General features: G+C 41.5%; 1 protein-coding gene across 2 annotated transcripts in view; it reads left to right on the top strand.

The window, feature by feature from the left end:
• The window catches only part of AEBP2 (AE binding protein 2), a 47,597-nt gene that overhangs the window by 8,578 nt on the left and 19,547 nt on the right, over positions 1-19,472 (top strand). For both annotated transcript variants that reach the window (XM_054988188.1, XM_054988187.1), the window contains exons 2-4: positions 9,041-9,248; positions 15,093-15,200; positions 18,495-18,681. In XM_054988188.1, coding sequence (XP_054844163.1) covers positions 9,041-9,248; positions 15,093-15,200; positions 18,495-18,681 — 503 coding nt within the window. The remainder of the gene's footprint in view (positions 1-9,040; positions 9,249-15,092; positions 15,201-18,494; positions 18,682-19,472) is intronic.

The following is a 19,472-nucleotide window of genomic DNA, read 5'->3' as shown; positions in this document are numbered from 1 at the left end:
TGGTTTTCATCTTAGATTTCGACAGCAAGTAGAAAACCTTGAGTTGTCATGCATTCACTTAAGTTGTTTTAAAATATATCTGTACTCATGAGGGCAACATAAGTACCAAACCCTCAGTTCCAAAATTCAGATGTGCTGGATCCGTTTTGAAAGGCACATTTGTGTATCTGCCTGTGTCCTTTTAAAATGCATTGAACTGGGTCCTAATTTCTTATGATCATTGCTTCTAAAGAAATGTATATCTGTTTTTTTTTAAATACACTCTTGTGTGTTTTGTACTTCAGCATTTCTATTCAAGTACAAATTATTGTTTGAGAAACCTTAAATCTACCAAAGTCTGTTACAAGGTCTGTAAAAAAAAACCCAGAAAACTGTAAATGGAAATGTGTTGCTCTCACTGGAGAAAAAAAGTACTTTACTTTTGGCTGTCTGAATCTTTCTTGACAATTTCCTGACATTTTTTTCTTGGCAAGATTGCTGCTTAAATGAAAGGAAGAAATGGAGCAGGGTTAAGTGGCATTCTTTCTCCCCACCCTGTACCTGCTTGCTTATGCTCACAGACCACTTAAAGCTATTCTCAGTTTTCACTTTTTAAACGTGTTCCATCCTTTTCCTTGCAGCATTGAAAATAGAATAGCTATACCTTCACAAACAAAACATTTCTCTGATTAGTTTCTGGACGTACCAGACTGTGCTTGAGCATTTGATATCAAATGTGTTGTTGCACATTAAACACTAACGTGATTCAACAGCTGCTGGTTACCTCCAAGACTAAGAACTCATATTCCGTTTTATAACCAGAAATAGGAAAATGGTATCGAATAAGGAATGTTTGCATTCTCAAACTTTATTTTGCCAAATGAAACTGTTTGAGCCTTCCCAATTCAAAAATTAAACACATCTGATCTGGTTAACTGAGCTCATTCTTGTAGAAAAAAACAATTCAGTGGAAAAGTAAGAGGACAGGTTTCTTTAAGACATCTTTCCCCACCTTCCCAGGCAGTGTCCCTGTGGAATTGGACACTGTCACCCACAAAACCATGGCATTGCTACACTGAACTCTGGCAAGCAGCCAGTACCTTTGTCCGTGACGCATGAGATTGGAAGGGCAGTGGTGCAGATCCGTATTTTGCTTCTTTTCCTAATATGCCTAGGCCTGTTGCAAGTTCCAGGGAAAGCATTGCGATTTGGTCTTGCAGTTTGGGACATTTCACGAATCCAAGTTCTGAAATACCTAGCTTTTACCTCAGAGTGCAATTCTTGGTTAGCTTTTTAAAATTTTTAGTGCCTTATGCATGGCACTAGCCAAGTCAGAGTTTTGACTCGTTCGGCTGTGGTTGCAGATAGTTGGTGTTGCACCCTCAGCAGAGGGATTCCATCTGTGAAATATGCTGCTATTGATCAGCTCCAGCCTGTGTGTTGACCTCCAAGGCCACGGGTGTAACAGCCCATCTGTTAGGTCTCAACTGTGCCTGAGGGAAGGCAGCCCTGGTCAAGCTTTTTAGCAGAGAAGGTTTTATGGCAGAGCACAAAATTACTTTTAAGTTGCTTAAGCTTTCTGCGTGTGTCTGACTTCCACTTTTATGACTTTTTGTTTGTTTTTAATCAGCCTCGGTAGCAATTATATACTGAAAGCAACAATGGATTTTTCTGTGTAAGTTCTTGGCTCCATTGGCCCGTACAGTTTTTCTGAGTGAGGTACAGATGGAGCTTCAGATAGCAGGCCTAGCCATTAAATTTGCCAAAAGGGATTACTTGCAATAGTGATGAAATAAAATCCCTTGGAGGACCAGACTCCATAACAGGAGCAGTGTGTGTGTGTGTTTTGATTACTTCAGTCAAAGGCAGCAGTTCAGCTGGGACACTGGAAATGGAATAGTTCATGTATTTCCTGAGTGTGAGAAAATGTATAGAGCTCACAGTACAATCCTAAGCAGAGTTATGTTCTTCCAAGTCCACTGAAGTCTTCGTGCTTAGAAGGGTGTTGCTCTGCCTATGGTGGCACTATGACCTCTCCCCCAACAAAAAATCTTGAATTTTTATCTGTAAATACAGAACTAAATCAAATGACTCTAGGTTCAGATAACCACCAGCCCCTTTTAGCTTTTTGTTAACGTAGGTTGTAGGCTGTAAACTCAGTTAACTTGGAGGGATATGGAGAAATTCATAATACTAAGTACTTTATAAAATGCTTTAGTTTATTATAGTTAAAATGTAATGATTAAAAGGCACGAGTCCAAGACTTTGAACAATTGCTGCTTTTAAACCAACCGTGTGCACTGCATCCCCAGTGCCTCCTTGTAAGCTGACAGAGGGAGCAGATTCAGCTGCTTTATTTAATTTGTAAAGGCCACTTCCCTCAAGAGAGCATCTCAGAACACATTGGGAATAAATAATACTTTTCCTGCACAACTGTTTGTGCCTTCCTAGTTAATTTTTTTGCACTTTTTGCTGATTCAATATAAAATGCACACATTATTTGCATCTGTCTCGCATCCTTCTGACCTTGTTATTTTAATTGGAGCAAAGAATTATCTGTGAATATACCATTTTATCTGTTAACTCTCTTTTATCCTGAGCTGCTTCTGCGCTTTTTGTACCCTGACATGTGCCATATCATTCAGAGTTACTTCAGTTTCTAAGTTGAGACATTTATTAGGATCCCTTTGGTCTTCTGTGTTCCTCCTGACAGTGTTTCAGAAGGAGAGCAAAGGTGAGTATAACCGACTGTTATAGGTGAGGCCAGTGTTAAAATGTCTTTGTGCAGAGTTAAGTTCCAAGACATAGTAGGGATCTTAACATCTTTTCCTGTTGCAGGGGCTGTCCACTTAACTTCTGTATGTCATGCCAGTGGTTATCTTGTTAGAAGTACAGCTTAAGCTAGTATAGTTCATTCTTCAGAGAGACTGCAAAAAGTTGAACTGCTTTGGCACGATGGGCAAGAATAATGTGCTTATGTGTGGTCATTTTCCTGTAGCAGTGCTCAGTGCTTCCAGACCTGAATTCTTCAGCAGAGTTTAGCCTGCCATGCTGTTAAAAGGGGGAGTGTAGGTGAGAGAGATTTTTTTTTTTAATCTGGGGAAAAAATTGAGATGGAGAATCTCTTTATTCATAAACTGTTTGCAATTTGTCTTCTGAATACATTCAGAGGAAGAATATGCCAGCGTGCAAATTAGTCTGTGTTTAGAAGTGGTTGTTGTCTATATGATGAGCATTTATTTTAGTTACATATTAATCACTTTCCTATAAAATATATCTCTGTAGCTGTTGCTGCAAGCAAATGGACTGGACAAAAAAATTCAAACGACTCCAGAGATGTGTGGCAACAACTAAGCTAGGCTAAATAACAAAACGTGTGCTGCTTGTTTCTTTCTCTGTGAACTTTTCATAACTTGGGGCCCGCTAAACTAATGCACCCGACCAGCCATTCATGGAGGCCTAGCAGAGGCTTAACACTGCCCTTGGGTTTATTTGTTCGTTCATTTATTTAACGCTTGCTCTGGGATCTAAAAATGGATGTATTGCCAGTGTGGTGATGGGGAGTCGAGAACCTGGTAGGCATTATCAACATTGTTGCAAGCCTGCCCTAGGGACATGAATTGGGTAAGTGAATAGAAGTCTAGGCAGTTGTGCTTCATTAAGGGGAAAAAACCTTGAATATTTTCAATAATAACTTTTTGTGCCTGGTATTAACTATTCCTGCTGAAATATCTCTCAGAATTCATTCAAGAACTGGCATTTTATCTAACACTTCTAATATAAACCTACCTAGTTGCTTAGATCCAAGGGCAGTAGTTGCTTTTTGTGAGGGGGTAGTGGGCAGCACCACAGCATGCCCCCTCCCTTGTGGCAGCCAGTCCTAGTTTCTTGGAGCGGGGTTTCCACGGAATGTTGGGTGGTTCCAAGCCAAGCATCCTCCCATGACAGAGGCAGCTGCTTCCAAACAGGTGGTCCCTGCAGACACAAAGCAAGTAACACAGCACGTCTTGTGCCAAGGAGGCTGAGGAGAGCTGGGATTAGCACTTCTCTTTGTGGAAAAGATGCTTTTTGGTTGCAGTTTTCGAAATAGAGAAGAGTTTGCTTCCTGCATGGCAACAGGGACAAGTTTGCACACCACCTGATACAAGGAAATTCATGTCTGTGATCAGGCAAAAAGTGCACATTGGTGTTGCATGCTTCTGCCTGGAATGAGCTGAGCGATTTCCAACCAGCCAGTTGGTATCAGATAACTCAGAGCTCTCTCTCCCCCCACCCCTTCAAGTTCTTTTGGATTTTATCCCCAAGATTCAAGAAGCCAGAGGCAGGGATCCCTGGCTGAAATCTTCTGGGGCCTCCTCCTTGTTCATCCCTCTGAGATAAGATGAGTGAGGACTTTTTCAGTAACTTGTGACTTAGCAAAACCTCCTATGGGTTCATGGTAAAGTTTGTGTTTCAGAGGGCATTTGTAAGCGCAGTTTATTAATTCTGATTGCTGTTTTTCTTTGTCTAGTCCTTCTGGCCTTTTTGTTATTTCTTTAATTGTGTTTTTAAGATTGTGGCTTTTATTGCGCTTGCATTTTATTAGCCACCTTGCATGTTGTAGTGGCAAAGGCAGGGTAAATAAAATTGCACTACATATTGAGTAGATCTTGGGCTCTCTCCTGTGCAAGTCCCTTCCTTTCCATGCAGAGTGCCAATTGTGATACAACATTTTATCAGAACAGATGCAACCATGCTTAATGTTAACTATGCGTATTGCTGATGTAGGCATCCTGATACACTATAGTGGGGGAGGAAGGGAGGAGGTGGGAGAGGTGTGAGCCCATGGCCTGCTTTCTTAACTGTAGTTCAAAGATTGGTAATGTTAGATCTACACTAATTCTAAACATGTGTGGCTTCATGTTCAGTGAATTCTTGCGTGCCTTTTCAAGTCTAGGAAAACATGGTATATGGTACCATATTACGAGCTCAGAAGTATCTATGCTGCCTGCCTCTATGGACATGATTGAAATTTCTAATACTCAAAGGCTCGGGAGCCACTTGCAGCCCTTTGACATGCTACTTGTGGCTCTTCCCCAGTGCAGTACCCAACCCATGTTCCAGGAATGTGAGCAAGGTCATTGCTTGATAGGGCTTGTGGCTTGCCACCTAAAAGCCACCACTGCTGGAGGATGGATATGCTGTGAGCCTCCCTAAGCTGTGGGGCTCATTCCAGAGACAGCAGTAAATGGCTTGTCCTTTCCCACACCGTTTCTCTGCAGTCTCTGTGCTGTCATGTTGGCATTGGGGCATATTCTGGGAGTAGGGCAAGCTGACTGCAGAGAAGAGAAAGAGAGCACCACAGCATCCACCCAAGCTGGCCATAGTGGTGTGGTTGTGATTTCACTCCCCTTTCTTCACAGCCAGCTGGTCCTCCTTCAGGTATCATGGCAATCTCACTCTCTCACCTGCTGTTGTGCCTCATGTTGAGGCAAGAACAGGAGGCAGAGAGGGAAATTCCATGCTTTACTCCATAATGGCTAGCTAAGTTTCAACAGTAGAGGGGAGAGACAACCATACGTGCACAGAGATAGCAGCATAGTGGCTAAAGTGTCAGGCTAGGATCTGGGAGGCCCAAGTTCAAATCCCCACTTTGCCATGGAAAGCTCACTGGGTGATCTTGGGCCAGTCACACATACTTAGCCTAACCTACCTTACAGTGTTGTTGTGTGGCTACAGTGGAGGAGAGGAGAATGTAGGCTGCTTTGGGTCCCCACTGGTGAGAAAGGTGCATTATAAATGAAGTCTGTTAATCAATTTACAAAGTTATAGTTATACTATGAATAGTTATATCTTACATTATTGTATGTGTGTACTTGGTGGGGTGGTATACAGAGCATACCGTAGTCATGTGGCTCGTTCCTGGAATTGTAAACATGGCTCTCCATGAGCCATAGTGAGTACCATTGGTTTAAAACTATGACAAGGTTAAAATAAGCTAGCCAAGAACAATTATCCTCAGAATATAAGAATTAAAATCTAAATGTAATCAATCTGCATCAAATTCAGAGGGAATAGGATACAGTTAGCCTGCAAAACCTAATTACTAGTTTTATTTATTTATTTATTTAAAATATTTATTAAGCTTCCTTTCTATGTTGTAGGGATTCAAGGCAGTTTACAATATAAATAAAATAACAGTCATAAAATGAATAAAACACAGTTTAAGACTGCCAATAAGCATAAAAATAAAGTTAATTAAAAAGCTGTTCTAAATAACAAAATCTTCAGGCACCTTGTATAGTGGGGGGCAGATGCAGGGCCGGGGGGGGGCGCATTTCTCTTCAGGAATCATGGAATTGCCACCACCAAGGCCCTCTCTCATGTACCCGTCAGGTAAACTTCTTCAGCTGATGAAACAGTCAAGAGGGCGTGTCCCTGTGATCTTAATTCCCAGGCAGGAACAGAAGTGCTGATGATGTGCATATACATGAGTTCAAAACCAATTAATAGAAGATGAGAGTAAAGAAGTCTTTAGGTATGAACAGATTGTTCTGGGCACCTATTTAAATGTTTGTTGTATCATCAGTGCCTTGAATGGGTACAAGGTAGAAAAGTGTTGTTCACCATTGCGATGAAGCTTCTGCAGAAGATCATTAGCTAGTTAGGTTATAGACCTGAACCCCTGTGGCAGTTCTTGTTATGTTTCGTGCTCAGTCAATTAAAAAAAAAATTGGCACATTCTTCGGTAACCCTATTCAGACCCATTTGTTTAATAACATATTCTTTCAATGGCCTTGCCGTTTTGATGCAAGAGTGTATTCTAGCAGTGAATATGAGAAACCTGTGACACTTGCAGAGATCCCACAGCTTCAGAGGGACTTTAAATCCTGAGTACATCAGATGTTGCCTGGTTCACATGGCTAGATATATGGAAGCAAAGGACCAATTTATACAACATGTTTTATCACTCATCTGAAATCAGCACTGAGAAAATACTGTGGGTGCCAACAGTTCTGCATCTGACAAAGAGAGCTGTGGTTCTCGAAAGCTAATAACAACAACAACAACTGCATTTATATACCACTCTTCTAGACAGATTAGTGCCTCACCCAGAACAGTGAACAAGTTAGTGTTATTATTATCCCGACAATACGGCTGGGGAGCTGGGGCTGAGAGGAGTGGCTAACCCAAGGCCACCTGCTGAGCTCATGACAGTAGTGAGATTTGAACCAGTAGAGTTCTGTTTCACAACCAAACCACTTAACCACTGTGCTACAGCAGCTCTTGATATGCCTCACTAAAGTTTGTTGGTCTTAAAGGTGCTACTGGACTTTTTACTATTTTGCAACTACAGAGTAGCATGGCAAACTCCTCCAGAGCTAACATCAACTCTGTGTGACTAGTTGTACCTGAGACCTATCCCTGATTGCAACTAGTTCGTGACAGCCATTATACACAGTTGCTTTTGGAGGTAGAGCACTGTATTGCATACCATAGATTTTAATTGTGGTCTTCCATCAGTTATAGCTGTCTTATGATCTGCCTCTAGTCTGAGGGCCATTTTAGGGCTAATTTACTGTTGATAATTTTTGTGGTTTTTTTCATTTGTATGATTTTATTGTGTCACTGTTTTACCTTGTGAGTTGCTTATCTCTTTAACTAGCATCCCAAATGAATGGTAGAAGACTCCATTGAGTTTTGTTTGAATATTTTATGCAAACCCTGTTACCATTTCCTTTAACCAGGAAAGCTTGTGACTTTTTAAAAAAAATTAGTCTTTCTGTAACCTCATTTTACATTGTTGTATGCATTTCTAAATATGCAGCCATAAATTGTTCATATGAAAAAGAGTGCTTAAGTTGTAGCTGGGTAAATTCAGTGTTTTAATAGTGCAATCCTAAGAAGAGTTACTCCAGTCTAAGCCCATTGAAATCAATGAGCTTAGACTGGAGTAACTCTTCTTAGGATTGCACTGTTAGTAAAGTAAAATACTTCTGAATTACGTTCAGAGGAAGTAAAGGAAAGCTAGTGTTTATTCCTGTGACATAGTGTAGAGTTTTAGTTGGCGAGAAGAGCAACGAATGTTGTGAGGGACATGGGCCAACCCTCTAAGGAATGAGCTGCATTTAATATGATAAAAAATTATGAGGTAGACTTCTTTCAGGGTTGTATAATGTAGCTGTTGTATTGTTTTGGAGACAGAGAAGGAAAAGTGAAATCGATTTGTTGAGAGCCATGCTTTCTATTAGAATGGCTCAAGAAGCTAGTTGTGAGAGTCCTAGCGAGAAAGCAGACTAAAGTTAATAAGGAAGTGTTGCCTCAAGGAATCATGATGGAAGAAATGGAGCAGTTTTAAGATCCTGTAGCGAGCAGCTTATGATCTTCAGCTGGAACTTGACACAGGCTGCTGTGTTCAGACATCATAAACAAACCACAGTTTAACCATGATGAGACACAAGCCAGGATGTTGTCCACGTTCCCCTCCTTAACGTGCAGCCAAGCTAATTGAAGATTCCTACAGATTGTTGTGATGGTCAAATTGAGTGAAATGTAAACTGTCCACTTGCCTACTCACTGGGGTACCAGACGATAGTTTAATCCTGGTTTGTAGGCAAAGGGAACAAATCACAGTTAATTCATATGTCAAGCAAGAAGTGGTGACAGTTCCAAATTAGGAAGCTTTTAATTTCTCAGTTATGCATGGGAGTGGGGCATGCAAGCCTGAGGGCTTCTTGCTTGTTCACATGGTAGTCAAAGCTTTCTTCATGATGTTTCATTGCAGTCAAAATCTTTTCCAGCCTATATTGAGATTTGTTGGTTAGCTTGTTTTAAAATACAATATTTGAACAACTGGTTCTGCACAGTATTGAGTGAAGAACCAAACTCACAATCACCAGTATTTGCTTTATGATACACACACGCACGCACGCACAAACACAATGCATGTACACACACATACTTATCAGTAATATTTGTTAACATCAAGTGTTACCATTTAACCAGAAATAAACATTTGAAATAGTGGCATTACTGAAAATACTCTACAGTTGATTAACTTGCTCTTTTTTTTCTGTTGTAGTATAAGCAGTACCATAATGGATGCAGACAGCACAATTTCCAGCGGTCGTTCTACTCCAGTTATGATGAACGGACAAGGAGTTACTGCTTCATCTGCAAAAAGTATCGCTTACAACTGCTGTTGGGACCAGTGCCACGCTTGCTTCAACTCCAGCCCCGATCTGGCAGATCACATTCGCGCTATACATGTAGACGGCCAGCAAGGAGGGGTTGGTTTTGTTTTGTGGTGTTTTTATGATGTCTGCATTGTGTGTGCTCATGTAGAATTATTGCAGTTCCCTTAATTCCAAACTCTCTGGGAAAGGCTTTTCGCTTGTTTGTTTTATTGATTTTAATTTTATTTATTCCTCCAAGGAGCTTGGTATAGTATACAGATTCTCCTCCTACTTTTCTCGCACAGTAATCTCTAATGTAGAGCTAAGGTGAAAGATAGTGGGTGGCCTAAAGTGAGCAGAGGTGGGACTTGAATCCTGGCTATAGTGATCTTAGTCTACACAAACTGCTTTGACACAGTGGCTCTGGCACTATATAAATTTTTAGAATAATTAAAATACTTGTATTTATTTAAGCATCCTGAAATTCTATTTCACTTATTAACAATCTAATATCAGAGTGGTGGATTTGGATCTCCTAATAATCAGACTTGATGGTCCTATGCTTATTAGTTGGCCAGTGAAATGAGACCATTCCCAATGCAAGGTAGGAGTGCTTATTGACCTGCAGCAGTTGTGGACTGTTGAGTGCGGTTGGCCAACAGTTAATGGGACAAAAGAAGAAAATGATGGGGGAGGGGGCTGGCCCACTGAAGCTCTAGGAACCTTTAAAATCTTTGAATGAGAGATTAGAGTCTGGAGATGTATGCCCAACCTCAGTTTCCTCCCCTTATCTCCCATTCTTAGGGTTGCTAAACTCTGGGTGGGGTCCGGACATCTCCTAGAATTACAGCTGCTGTAGCATAGTGGTTAAGTGGTTGGACTGAGAAGCAGCGCTCTGTTGGTTTAAATCCCACTGCTGCCGTAAGCTCAGTAGGTGGCCTTGGGTAAGCCACTCCTCTCAGCCCCAGCTCCCCAGTTGTATTGTGGGGATAATAATAACATTGACTTTGTTCACCACTCTGAGTGGGGCACTAAGAGCAGTATATAAGCATATTATTACAATGGATCTCCAGAGGACTACTCCCCCGGAGAAAAAGATCACTTTGGAGGCTGGTCTCTGTGTCATTATAACCTGCTGAGTTCCTACCCCTCTCCAAGTATTTCCCAACACAGAGCTGGCAACCCTCCAGGCCATACTGTGTGAGGAGGGAGAAAGGGGCATTCCCCCCACCGGCTTGGATCAGCTGCTTGTCAGGAAGATCCCTGACAAGCAGCTGATCGGGAGGGGTTGTGAAATGCCTCTTTCCCTGCTGCTTTGCAGTGGCATGGAAAGGGGCCTTTCACCCCCACCAGCTTGGATCAGCTGATTGTCAGGGAGATCCCCAACAAGATGAGACGTTTTAAGTTTGCTCTGACCAAACAACAAACAGAAGAGACAGCAGAAATCATTATCATCCTGTTATGTAACAAACTTTATATTCTACACACATAAAAGAATCCTACCACTATAAATGAATGTTTAAAGAATATGCTACCATAGCAGAGATTAATTTCAAAATAGGTTATTTTGAAGCAAAGCATCTTTTGAACATCTGACTGTACTACAGAAACTGAAGTCCCCAAAGTAAATGTTTGCGGTTTGCTTAGGGCCTAGATTAACTCCCAACACAGTTGACAGTTAAATTATATAGACTGCCCAAGATTTGTTACAGTCTTTTACAAAATTCTAAAATAACATCATTCTTGACAGACTTGTGCTACCAAAATGATATAGGAAAACAGCAGGACGCTAAAAAAGTGAAATGCTTTCCTAAATGGCTTAGAATTTCTTCCAAGAACAAGGAGCAAGAATGTACTCATTAAACATTACAGCATCAGAGCCACAACAGAACATGTTCATGGACATACAATCTGACCTCTCAAGGCTAAGATAAGGGACTTCATCTCAAAATTGCACAGCACATACAATACCCATGTACTATGAGATGAAAGATTTTATCATTTACCCATCTATAATCATAGTTTAAAGACAACTAGCCAGACAATATTAACGAACTTGCATTGAATTAAAATGTGTTCTTCTTAATATAATTTGGAGAAGTTATGGAAGAATGGGGGAGGGAGAGGAATCACTGAACCTCAGAAATCATTATGATAGTGCAAATGCCCTGATTACTGAGCCGGAAGCTTGTCCCTAAATGTGAGTGGTATAACATCAGAAAATAGGATTTTTACTTCCCTGCTGCTGCAGAGCAGCACAGAAAGGGGCATTTAAACCCCTGGATCAGCTGCTTGTTGGGGATCTCCGCGAGAAGCAGCTGATCCAAGCTGGTGGGGGAATGCTCCTTTCCCTGCTGCTGTGAAGCAGCACATAAAGGGGCATTTAAACTCCTGGATCAGCTGCTTGTCAGGGATCTCCCTGACAAGCAGCTGATCCTAGCTGGCGGGGGTGAAATGCCCCTTTCTATGCCGCTTTACAGTAGCACGGAAAGGAGTATTTAAACACCTTGATCCACGAACCGGTTCGCGAACTGGGGCAAGTTCGTGGTTCATGGTTCGTGAAACAGAACGAACCACGAAACACACGATTCCTTTTTCTCCGGTTCGTGCCCACCTCTATTAGAAACCATAGAAATTAGAAGGCACTTCTTAGCTAAGATTTGCAGACTTCATATCCTGAATTCAAATTGTGGTTAAGATGAAACGCCTGCTTAGTGATGGTGTGGATGAGAAGAGAGAAAGAGTGGGAGCATGTGTTATTACTTTTATTTATTTAAAGGAAATATTACAATATGGTATTTCTAAATCTTTCTTAAAGAAAACTTGCATAAATTCGCTAAGTAAGCCTCAACGCCATCTTTAAACTTGATCATAGTGTACCAGAATACTGTCTGGGAATTAGGCAAAGAAGATAGATAATCTGGAATGATTTTACATTCTGTTCTGGTATCAAGTTTCCCTTCTTCCATATTCATTCCAAGAAAATTGTTTATATAAAAGTCATAAACATATTACAGACTTGAATCAAGTAGTACAAAAAAGTTTACTTGGGGGTTAATTTGTAATTATTCAGGTAGCATGAGCAAATATTCCAGAATCTCTAATATAGATCTAAATTTCAATTTTGTGTGTGTTTAGTGCTGTCAGGTTGCAGCCAACCAATGGACCCTGTAGGGTTTTCAAGATGAGAGACAAAGAAAGGTGGTTTGCCATTACCTGACTCTGCATAGCAACACTGGACTTCCTTGATGGTCTCCCATCCAAGTACTACCAACTAGGGGTGTGCGATTCGGGATTCTGTTTTAGGAAAATCCCCTAAATCAGACCCAATTCAGAAAGATTCGGGATTCCTGAATCCGGCCCAGCATTACTGGCCTGATTCAGAAATACCAAATTAAAGCTTTCCAAACCAATTTGGATCGCTTCAGAAAGCTTTGGGTCAGGCGGGAGCAGCCTGCAGCACTTTTCTGCTTGCTTTCAAGGGGGTTCCCTTCTCCCCCTCCCATGGGGGAAAAAGCAAAAGGGCAGCAAGTGCGTGGTTTGAAAGTTAAAGCGTTCTGCCACTTCACCCAATGGGAGGGGAATGAGGGGGAATGCAACACTTTTCTTGCCTCTTGCAAGTGTCAAGAAAAAGCGTTGCTTTCCGGTGTGCTCCAAGTCTTTACAGAGCATACCGAAGCGGATCAATAAGCGATTTCCAAAGCTGGAAATTGCTTATTTCCGACTCTTTTCCCACTTTGGAAATTGCAAAGCGGGAAACCCGCATCTTTTTTGTTGCCCATCACTACTACCAACCCTGCCTCGCTTCCGAGATCTAATACAGTCATGCTAGAACAATCCTTTATTCCTGCCCTATACTTTTAAAATTTCAGAAACCAAATTGTATCTTTATCTAATGATTCCATTTGGATTCTGAAAATTTAAAATAGGTAGAACTTGCATGCAAACTATTTTTGCCCCACCATACTCAGCCCATACAGAGCTCACAAGAGTCTATAAAAACTATTTAAAAAATTCCCACCTTATTTCTTCAGCAGGGACATTGAGAGGAATTGTATATTTGTGAAATCTTACATGGTGTTTGAATCACCATACAATATGTAAGTAAAATGTCAAATCCTTATTCTGGCAGTTTCTAGTTTAGTGACTTTCAGCTTTGTGTTCATTGGCCTTAGGAAAGAGAATGTTGTAAATGCAGTGAGAATCTTGCTTCCAGGAGGTTGGAAGAGATGCTATGGTTCTTATCAGGGCTTTTTTTCAGTGGGAACGTGGTGGAACGGAGTTCCGGAGCCTCTTGAAAATGGTCACATGGCTGGTGGCCCCGCCCCCTAATCTCCAGACAGAGGGGAGTTTAGATTGCCCTCCACGCTGCTCAGCGGCGCAGAGGGCAATCTCAACTCCCCTCTGTCTGGAGATCAGGGGGGCGGGGCCACCAGCCATGTGACCATGTTCTCTGAGGGCAACCCACTGAGTTCCACCACCTCTTTTCCCAGGAAAAAAAGCCCTGGTTCTTACGAATGATGGCATGACAACTTACTGCCTTACATACGTTGTGTGTGGATGTTCCCCATCTGCTGGTGAGTTGCAGAACAGCTCACGCCTTTCATTTAAGGCTTACTGCATTGTAGTCACTCACTCCAGACAAATAATTCTTTTTTAATGGTTAATGAGATCAGCAAATTTCTTGAGGGGCTAATGTAAAGGGACTTTCAACTGACAAGTTTCTTATCTAAAAGTGTTTTTGTTTTGCAGGCCCAGTTATTTAAAATAGTGTAAGCCAAAATTCCAGATTTTGGCTTACAGTAGACAGTATGCACCATGTAGAAATACTGATTCAACTTTGAGTTACTTTTGTTCTTTTAAAGTCACTTTTAAAGTTGTATAACCCTTTTAAAGAGGGCACGTGCATTAAGTGGAGCTGCTATCAGATTGTACCTTGGGTCTTCTGAGTAGGAGGAGGGAAGCTGGCAGCCTCCAGTTGAAAATATGAAGACCCGCAGTTAATCAAAGGTCTGTATCACTGTGACACACGAGGTCCTTACAAGTCAGGAGTAGAGGGGAAGAAATACTTAAGTCACTGGGTTGGATCTTGCACAGATTTTTGCAGCCATGAGGAGGCGGGGGGGTGATTTTCAGAGATTACCCACTCTCATGCTAGGCCCCCCTCCAGTGCTGTTCCTGGGAGACAGGGGGTCTCCAGAAGAGCTTGGAGGGGAAATTGGAGGTCTCTTATAGGGGGATTGATGAAAATTGCCCCCCTTTCATCCCACAGAAATTTACACATGCTCCAAGCCATTATCAGTGCAGCTACCTGCAGTCTCCATCTTAAAATATGTAATCATTTTGTAGGATTGTGTGTTTCATTCTCCTTAATTGTTAAAAAGATGGGAAGTGAACGCATCTGCAAGGGAAAACCATTCCCCTTACCATATTTGCTGAGCTTCCTCCAAATCACTTTTTATTCTTGATTTTTCAAAAAGCATTTGCTGAGGTCCTCTGTTCCTTATATCATGATTATGTTGTTACAACTTTCGGGTCCCTGTCACTCTTAGCTGGAGAGTCTCTGCCATATGGTGCCCACTTCTATTCTTGTTACTAATTTGGGTTTTTGGTCTTTAAACTTGTCCTTGAAATAAAGAGAATGAATTTACTGTAAGGTTTCAACAAAAAAAGAGAGTCCCATTGAAAACAAATGGTTGGAATAGAGTCGCTGCCATTGGAGAGAAAAGAACAGTCAGAGGCAGCCCTCAAAGATGTGAACCGCTGTGTACATTCTTTTACCAACAGAGATCTGGCCAGCTTTTAAAAACCAGAATGGAAAACTCAAGGAAAACGAATTTACACTATACTTGAGAATCTTTTCAGCAGAGCAACAATTTTGCTTGTGTTTGTAGAGAACAAATGATGATCTAGGTAGACATTCCCACTTCTTCAGTAACTGTTTTTGTTTTTGATTAGGTGTTCGTTTGCTTATGGAAAGGCTGCAAAGTCTATAACACGCCGTCAACAAGTCAGAGTTGGTTGCAGCGGCACATGCTGACCCACAGCGGTGACAAACCCTTCAAGGTAAGACGACTCCCCCCTTTTGAAGGGTAGCAGAGCCTCTACGGGCACTCACTTGCTTCTGTGACCCGTTTTTCTGATTACACTGTAGAAATACAGTGAATCCCAGCAGTTCTAAGAGAAACCACATGACTTCTGGCAATTTCTATGCTGAGGATTTTTAACTGCCTTCCTCTGTTGAGTCCTGAGAATCCACTGATTTTTTTCTTGTGGTTTGTGGGTGCCAAATCATGAAATTAAGGGTACATAAAGCATTATAAAACATCATTGTGATTTTGCTTGTAGCTTTAGAATTTCAGCTGTAGCTCAGCCCAGTAAAGAATTAGAGGGAGACTTGCAGCTTTGAAACGTGGATTTTAACATTTGACTGGCTGGTAAAGAACCAAGATCAGCTGTTTCTGTAGATCTGTGCAGCTGTTCGTTTTGGGACTGTTTATAAAAATTTACCCTGCTTCTTTTGACTTTTTAAAATATCAGTGTTGGGTAGGCTCCACTGAAAATTATCTTCTGTATTTCAGGAATGAAAAGAGCAAACAACAGTGTTTCCTTAAATGCATTCAGTATAGAGATAAGGGACAAAGAGTAACATTGTAAATAAGAAAGTCACTAGATGGTTGTCTGGCTTTCCACTTAGGCATCCCAACTTGGATGGATCGAAGATCCTGTCCCCCCCACCCCATGTCAGTTTAATAGATGCTCTGCTGCCTCTTTAGCTTCAAATGCCAGCGCTTTTGTTTCCATTTTAGTGCGTTGTGTTCTGCCTTGTTAACACTTCTTCCCGAAAGGAAGGCCCCATGGCATGTTTCTGTCATGCTTAGCTGATACAGAGCTCACAGGAGTCTATAAAAACTGTAAAACAAAATTCCTACATCATTTCTTCAGCAGGCCATTGAGAGGATTTGTATATTTGTGAAATCCTATATGGTGTTTGAATCACCACACTATGTTTAAGTAAAATGTCAAATCCTTATTCCGGCAGTTTCCAAATAAGTGACTTTCAGCTTTGTGTTCCGTGGCCTTAGGAAAGAGAACACTGTAAAGGCAGTGAGAATCTTGCCTTCAGGAGGTTGGGAGAGGTGCTGTGGCCCACGTTTCTTCTCTTCCTACCACTGTCTCATCTGCACATGTTGACCCCACAACTCTGCCTGTCTAACTGGCCTTGCATGTGGAACAGGTAGCACTTTGGAGATTCTAGGTTTCAACGTATGTAGCAACCTAAGTTTGGTTTTTAAGACTGGTGTATTTCCCCACTGTCCTTAGTGCCATACGGTACACTGAATCCCCTCCCACATTATCAGTGTTTCTAGACTGCCCTTGAGATCTGCAGCTTTTACAGCTGGAGGTAAGGTGGCATGTAGTCAGCCTGCTAGCAAAACCATCCTTCTGTATTCTGAACAATGAATCTCCACTAGGAGGGCTCTTCCTTCGCCATCTCTAGAGATGGATTGTTAGGGCAAGAGGATACAAGTGCCTCATCTGGGAGAGGAGTTCTGTCATGTGGTCAACTCATTTGCCACCTTTATGTTCCTAATGGCGGGATCGCCTGTGATTAAAATGTCATCGTTCCCCTTAGCACAGTAGGGTAATGCATCCTCAGAGAGGTAGTTTCCTGCTTCCTCAGAATGATGGCCTGTCTCAAGAGTCTCATATTCTGCAGTAATCTCTGAATACAGAGGTAGTTCCAGTCTTCTCTCTACATAGTCAGTTTTGGTGTTCCCTTGGCAATTGTAAGAGGGCCTTGCAGGCAAGTTCTAAATATATAGCTTTGACTATGTTTTCTGTCCCACGTCCAGTTTAAGCTAATTATGTCAGTTGAGCATAGTGTGGTGTCATTCAGCTAGGTCAGGATTTGAATCACTTTCAGGCCTAGGTTGACAGTTTAAGTGTAGAATTAACCCTAAATACTCATAAGAGGACTGAATCTTAAGTCTGCATTTTTTAAAAAAAAAAATCAGCTCTTCTAAACTTTCAGAACTGAAAAGTTTTCTAAATTCTATAGTTTCATGTAGCTTAATTTAAGAACAAGAGATCACTGATTAGAAGACCTAGAACTAAGAATTTTATCTACACTTAGTATTATGGTGTGGTTATTCATTAAGCTTTTGTGACTTTAAGGGTATTCTAGAATTTGATGCATCCGTGGCTTCGAAGAAACAAAACCTACCACTATAGCTAGCTTACCTACAGGGAACCAAATCTACAGTTAGCTTTTAAATCTTGTAAAAGCATTTTTTTTCCTTCCATCCTAAATGTGTTACTGTTGATTTAGGCTTCAGTGTGGAAGAATTTTAAATTGTACCTGTCTTTCCTCCCAAACTGTTGTGTTACCTTATTAAGATGCTCTGTTGTAGCGCTTGTGCTTCGTTTTGGGACTCTCGGCTCAAGATAAATTATATGAAAGTTTGTATGTGGCATGAGATGGGATATTATTTAAGTGTATAAAATCATGAGCAGGTTGTGAAAAAGTGGAGCCAGGCCTCCATTATACTTTTCAGTATAAATAAAACCTAGAATAGAGGATTCCCCTGCCGCTGTATAATTGATGTCTTCATAGCTGTCTTTAGAATCAAACCACAGATAGGAGAATTTTAATACTGACTAATGAAATACATGCTTCTGTTCAAAAGACAGGATTCATTATGACAGTTCACGGTTTTTCTGATTGAGAAGACTTCAGAGAATAGCAAGGGTAGTTTTTAATTAGCTTAGATAAGAGACTTCTTTCTCTCCTGGACAGTTTGATACTATTTGAGGACAGTGTGCCTTTGAACTATTAAATTGGGATGGGGGAGGGGCGGAATCATGATTTGCCATATCCAATGCTGCAGGTAATATGTAAAACCCAAACAGGATGGAAGTTAAAACTGACAGTTCATTACTGAAATAGTTTGAGGTTTTTCCTGCCTTCTTAAGCATGGCATTAGCTATTTTCCCATTTGGAATTCCAGTAGGAACAGCCAGTGTTGTTAAGAAAGTGAAAGAAAATCTTTTTCAGCTTCACTGAATTCCCGTTGTTTCAGTCAGAATGAGATGCTTGTTCACATAGTATTCTTGGCAAAGATTCAGTGCTCCAACATTTGAAGTAATTTCTGATTTATTTGTCCTTTCTTGTTCCAGAAAAAGTGTTGCATCAGGAACGGGGGGTATTGATAGCCTCTTGCTTGATTAAATACTTGTCAAATTTTTGATTTAATTTCCTAAGATTCCTGTGTAAAAGTATGAAGAAAGTAAAAAATCTTCCCTTGCCAGTTGGTCCCAGTGATGACTGATGTGTGTTTACCATTTTGTTTCTCTTAGTGTGTCGTTGGAGGGTGCAATGCTAGTTTTGCATCTCAGAGTGGACTGGCTCGTCATGTGCCAACTCACTTCAGCCAGCAGAATTCTTCAAAAGTTACCAGTCAGCCAAAGGCAAAAGAAGAATCTCCTTCAAAAGCTGGGATGAACAAAAGAAGGAAGTTAAAGAACAAACGGAGGCGCTCGCTACGTAAGCATGGGCCGTTTGTGCAATTCTGTACTTGCTCATTTTTAGCTGTTAGCTTTTTTGCTAACACCCTATGACGGCCCCCCTGCTTCATAGCATCAGAGTCTATGGAAAGTGCAATTGAGAAGCTTCCATCAGAAGAGCGGTGTACTTGGATAGGAAACTAAGTAAGAGCGTTTGATTAGAAACCTGAACCAGCAACCTGCCAAATTACATGATAATGTCATTGCACTGGCCAGTTGTGATGAAATGGCTCTCCCCAACAGAATTCATAACGTTTTGGCATTACACCTGCTTGCAATTGGGATTCAGTAGTCTGGGTATTGACAGAGTGCAAGGGCCTGCCTGGGTTTTTTCTCACCTCCACCAGCATTATCTTACACTAGTCTAATGTAAAAATACGTTAGGGACTTTAAAAAATGCATTCTATATATTGGTACTTGTTTCCTCACAGATGCTTCAAACTCATGACAAGCAGGGGTTGGGGGGGAGAGTACACTCTGGAGCAGCCCCACAAGACCCAGGCGGCATAGGGTACTCCTGCCAGTAAGGCCAGAAGAGGGAGGTGGGCGACGCCCAGAGAAGAGTGAGTCCCACCACACCTGGCTAGGCCTTCACAGTGCCATGGAGCAGAGCGCTGCTGCAGCCGCCCAGCCCTGCCAAGTCTGCCCACCACTACAGTGCAGAGATTTCTGCCATTCCTGGAAGCAAACAATATGACATATGAGGAAAGACACAAAGTTGATTGGTTTGGGCTCATGAGGAGAGGGGAGAGGAACGGGAAGAATCCAGGG

Source organism: Eublepharis macularius, chromosome 9, assembly GCF_028583425.1.
Source record: "Eublepharis macularius isolate TG4126 chromosome 9, MPM_Emac_v1.0, whole genome shotgun sequence".
Lineage (NCBI taxonomy): Eukaryota > Metazoa > Chordata > Lepidosauria > Squamata > Eublepharidae > Eublepharis > Eublepharis macularius.
This window is presented reverse-complemented; position numbering and strand designations above follow the sequence as displayed.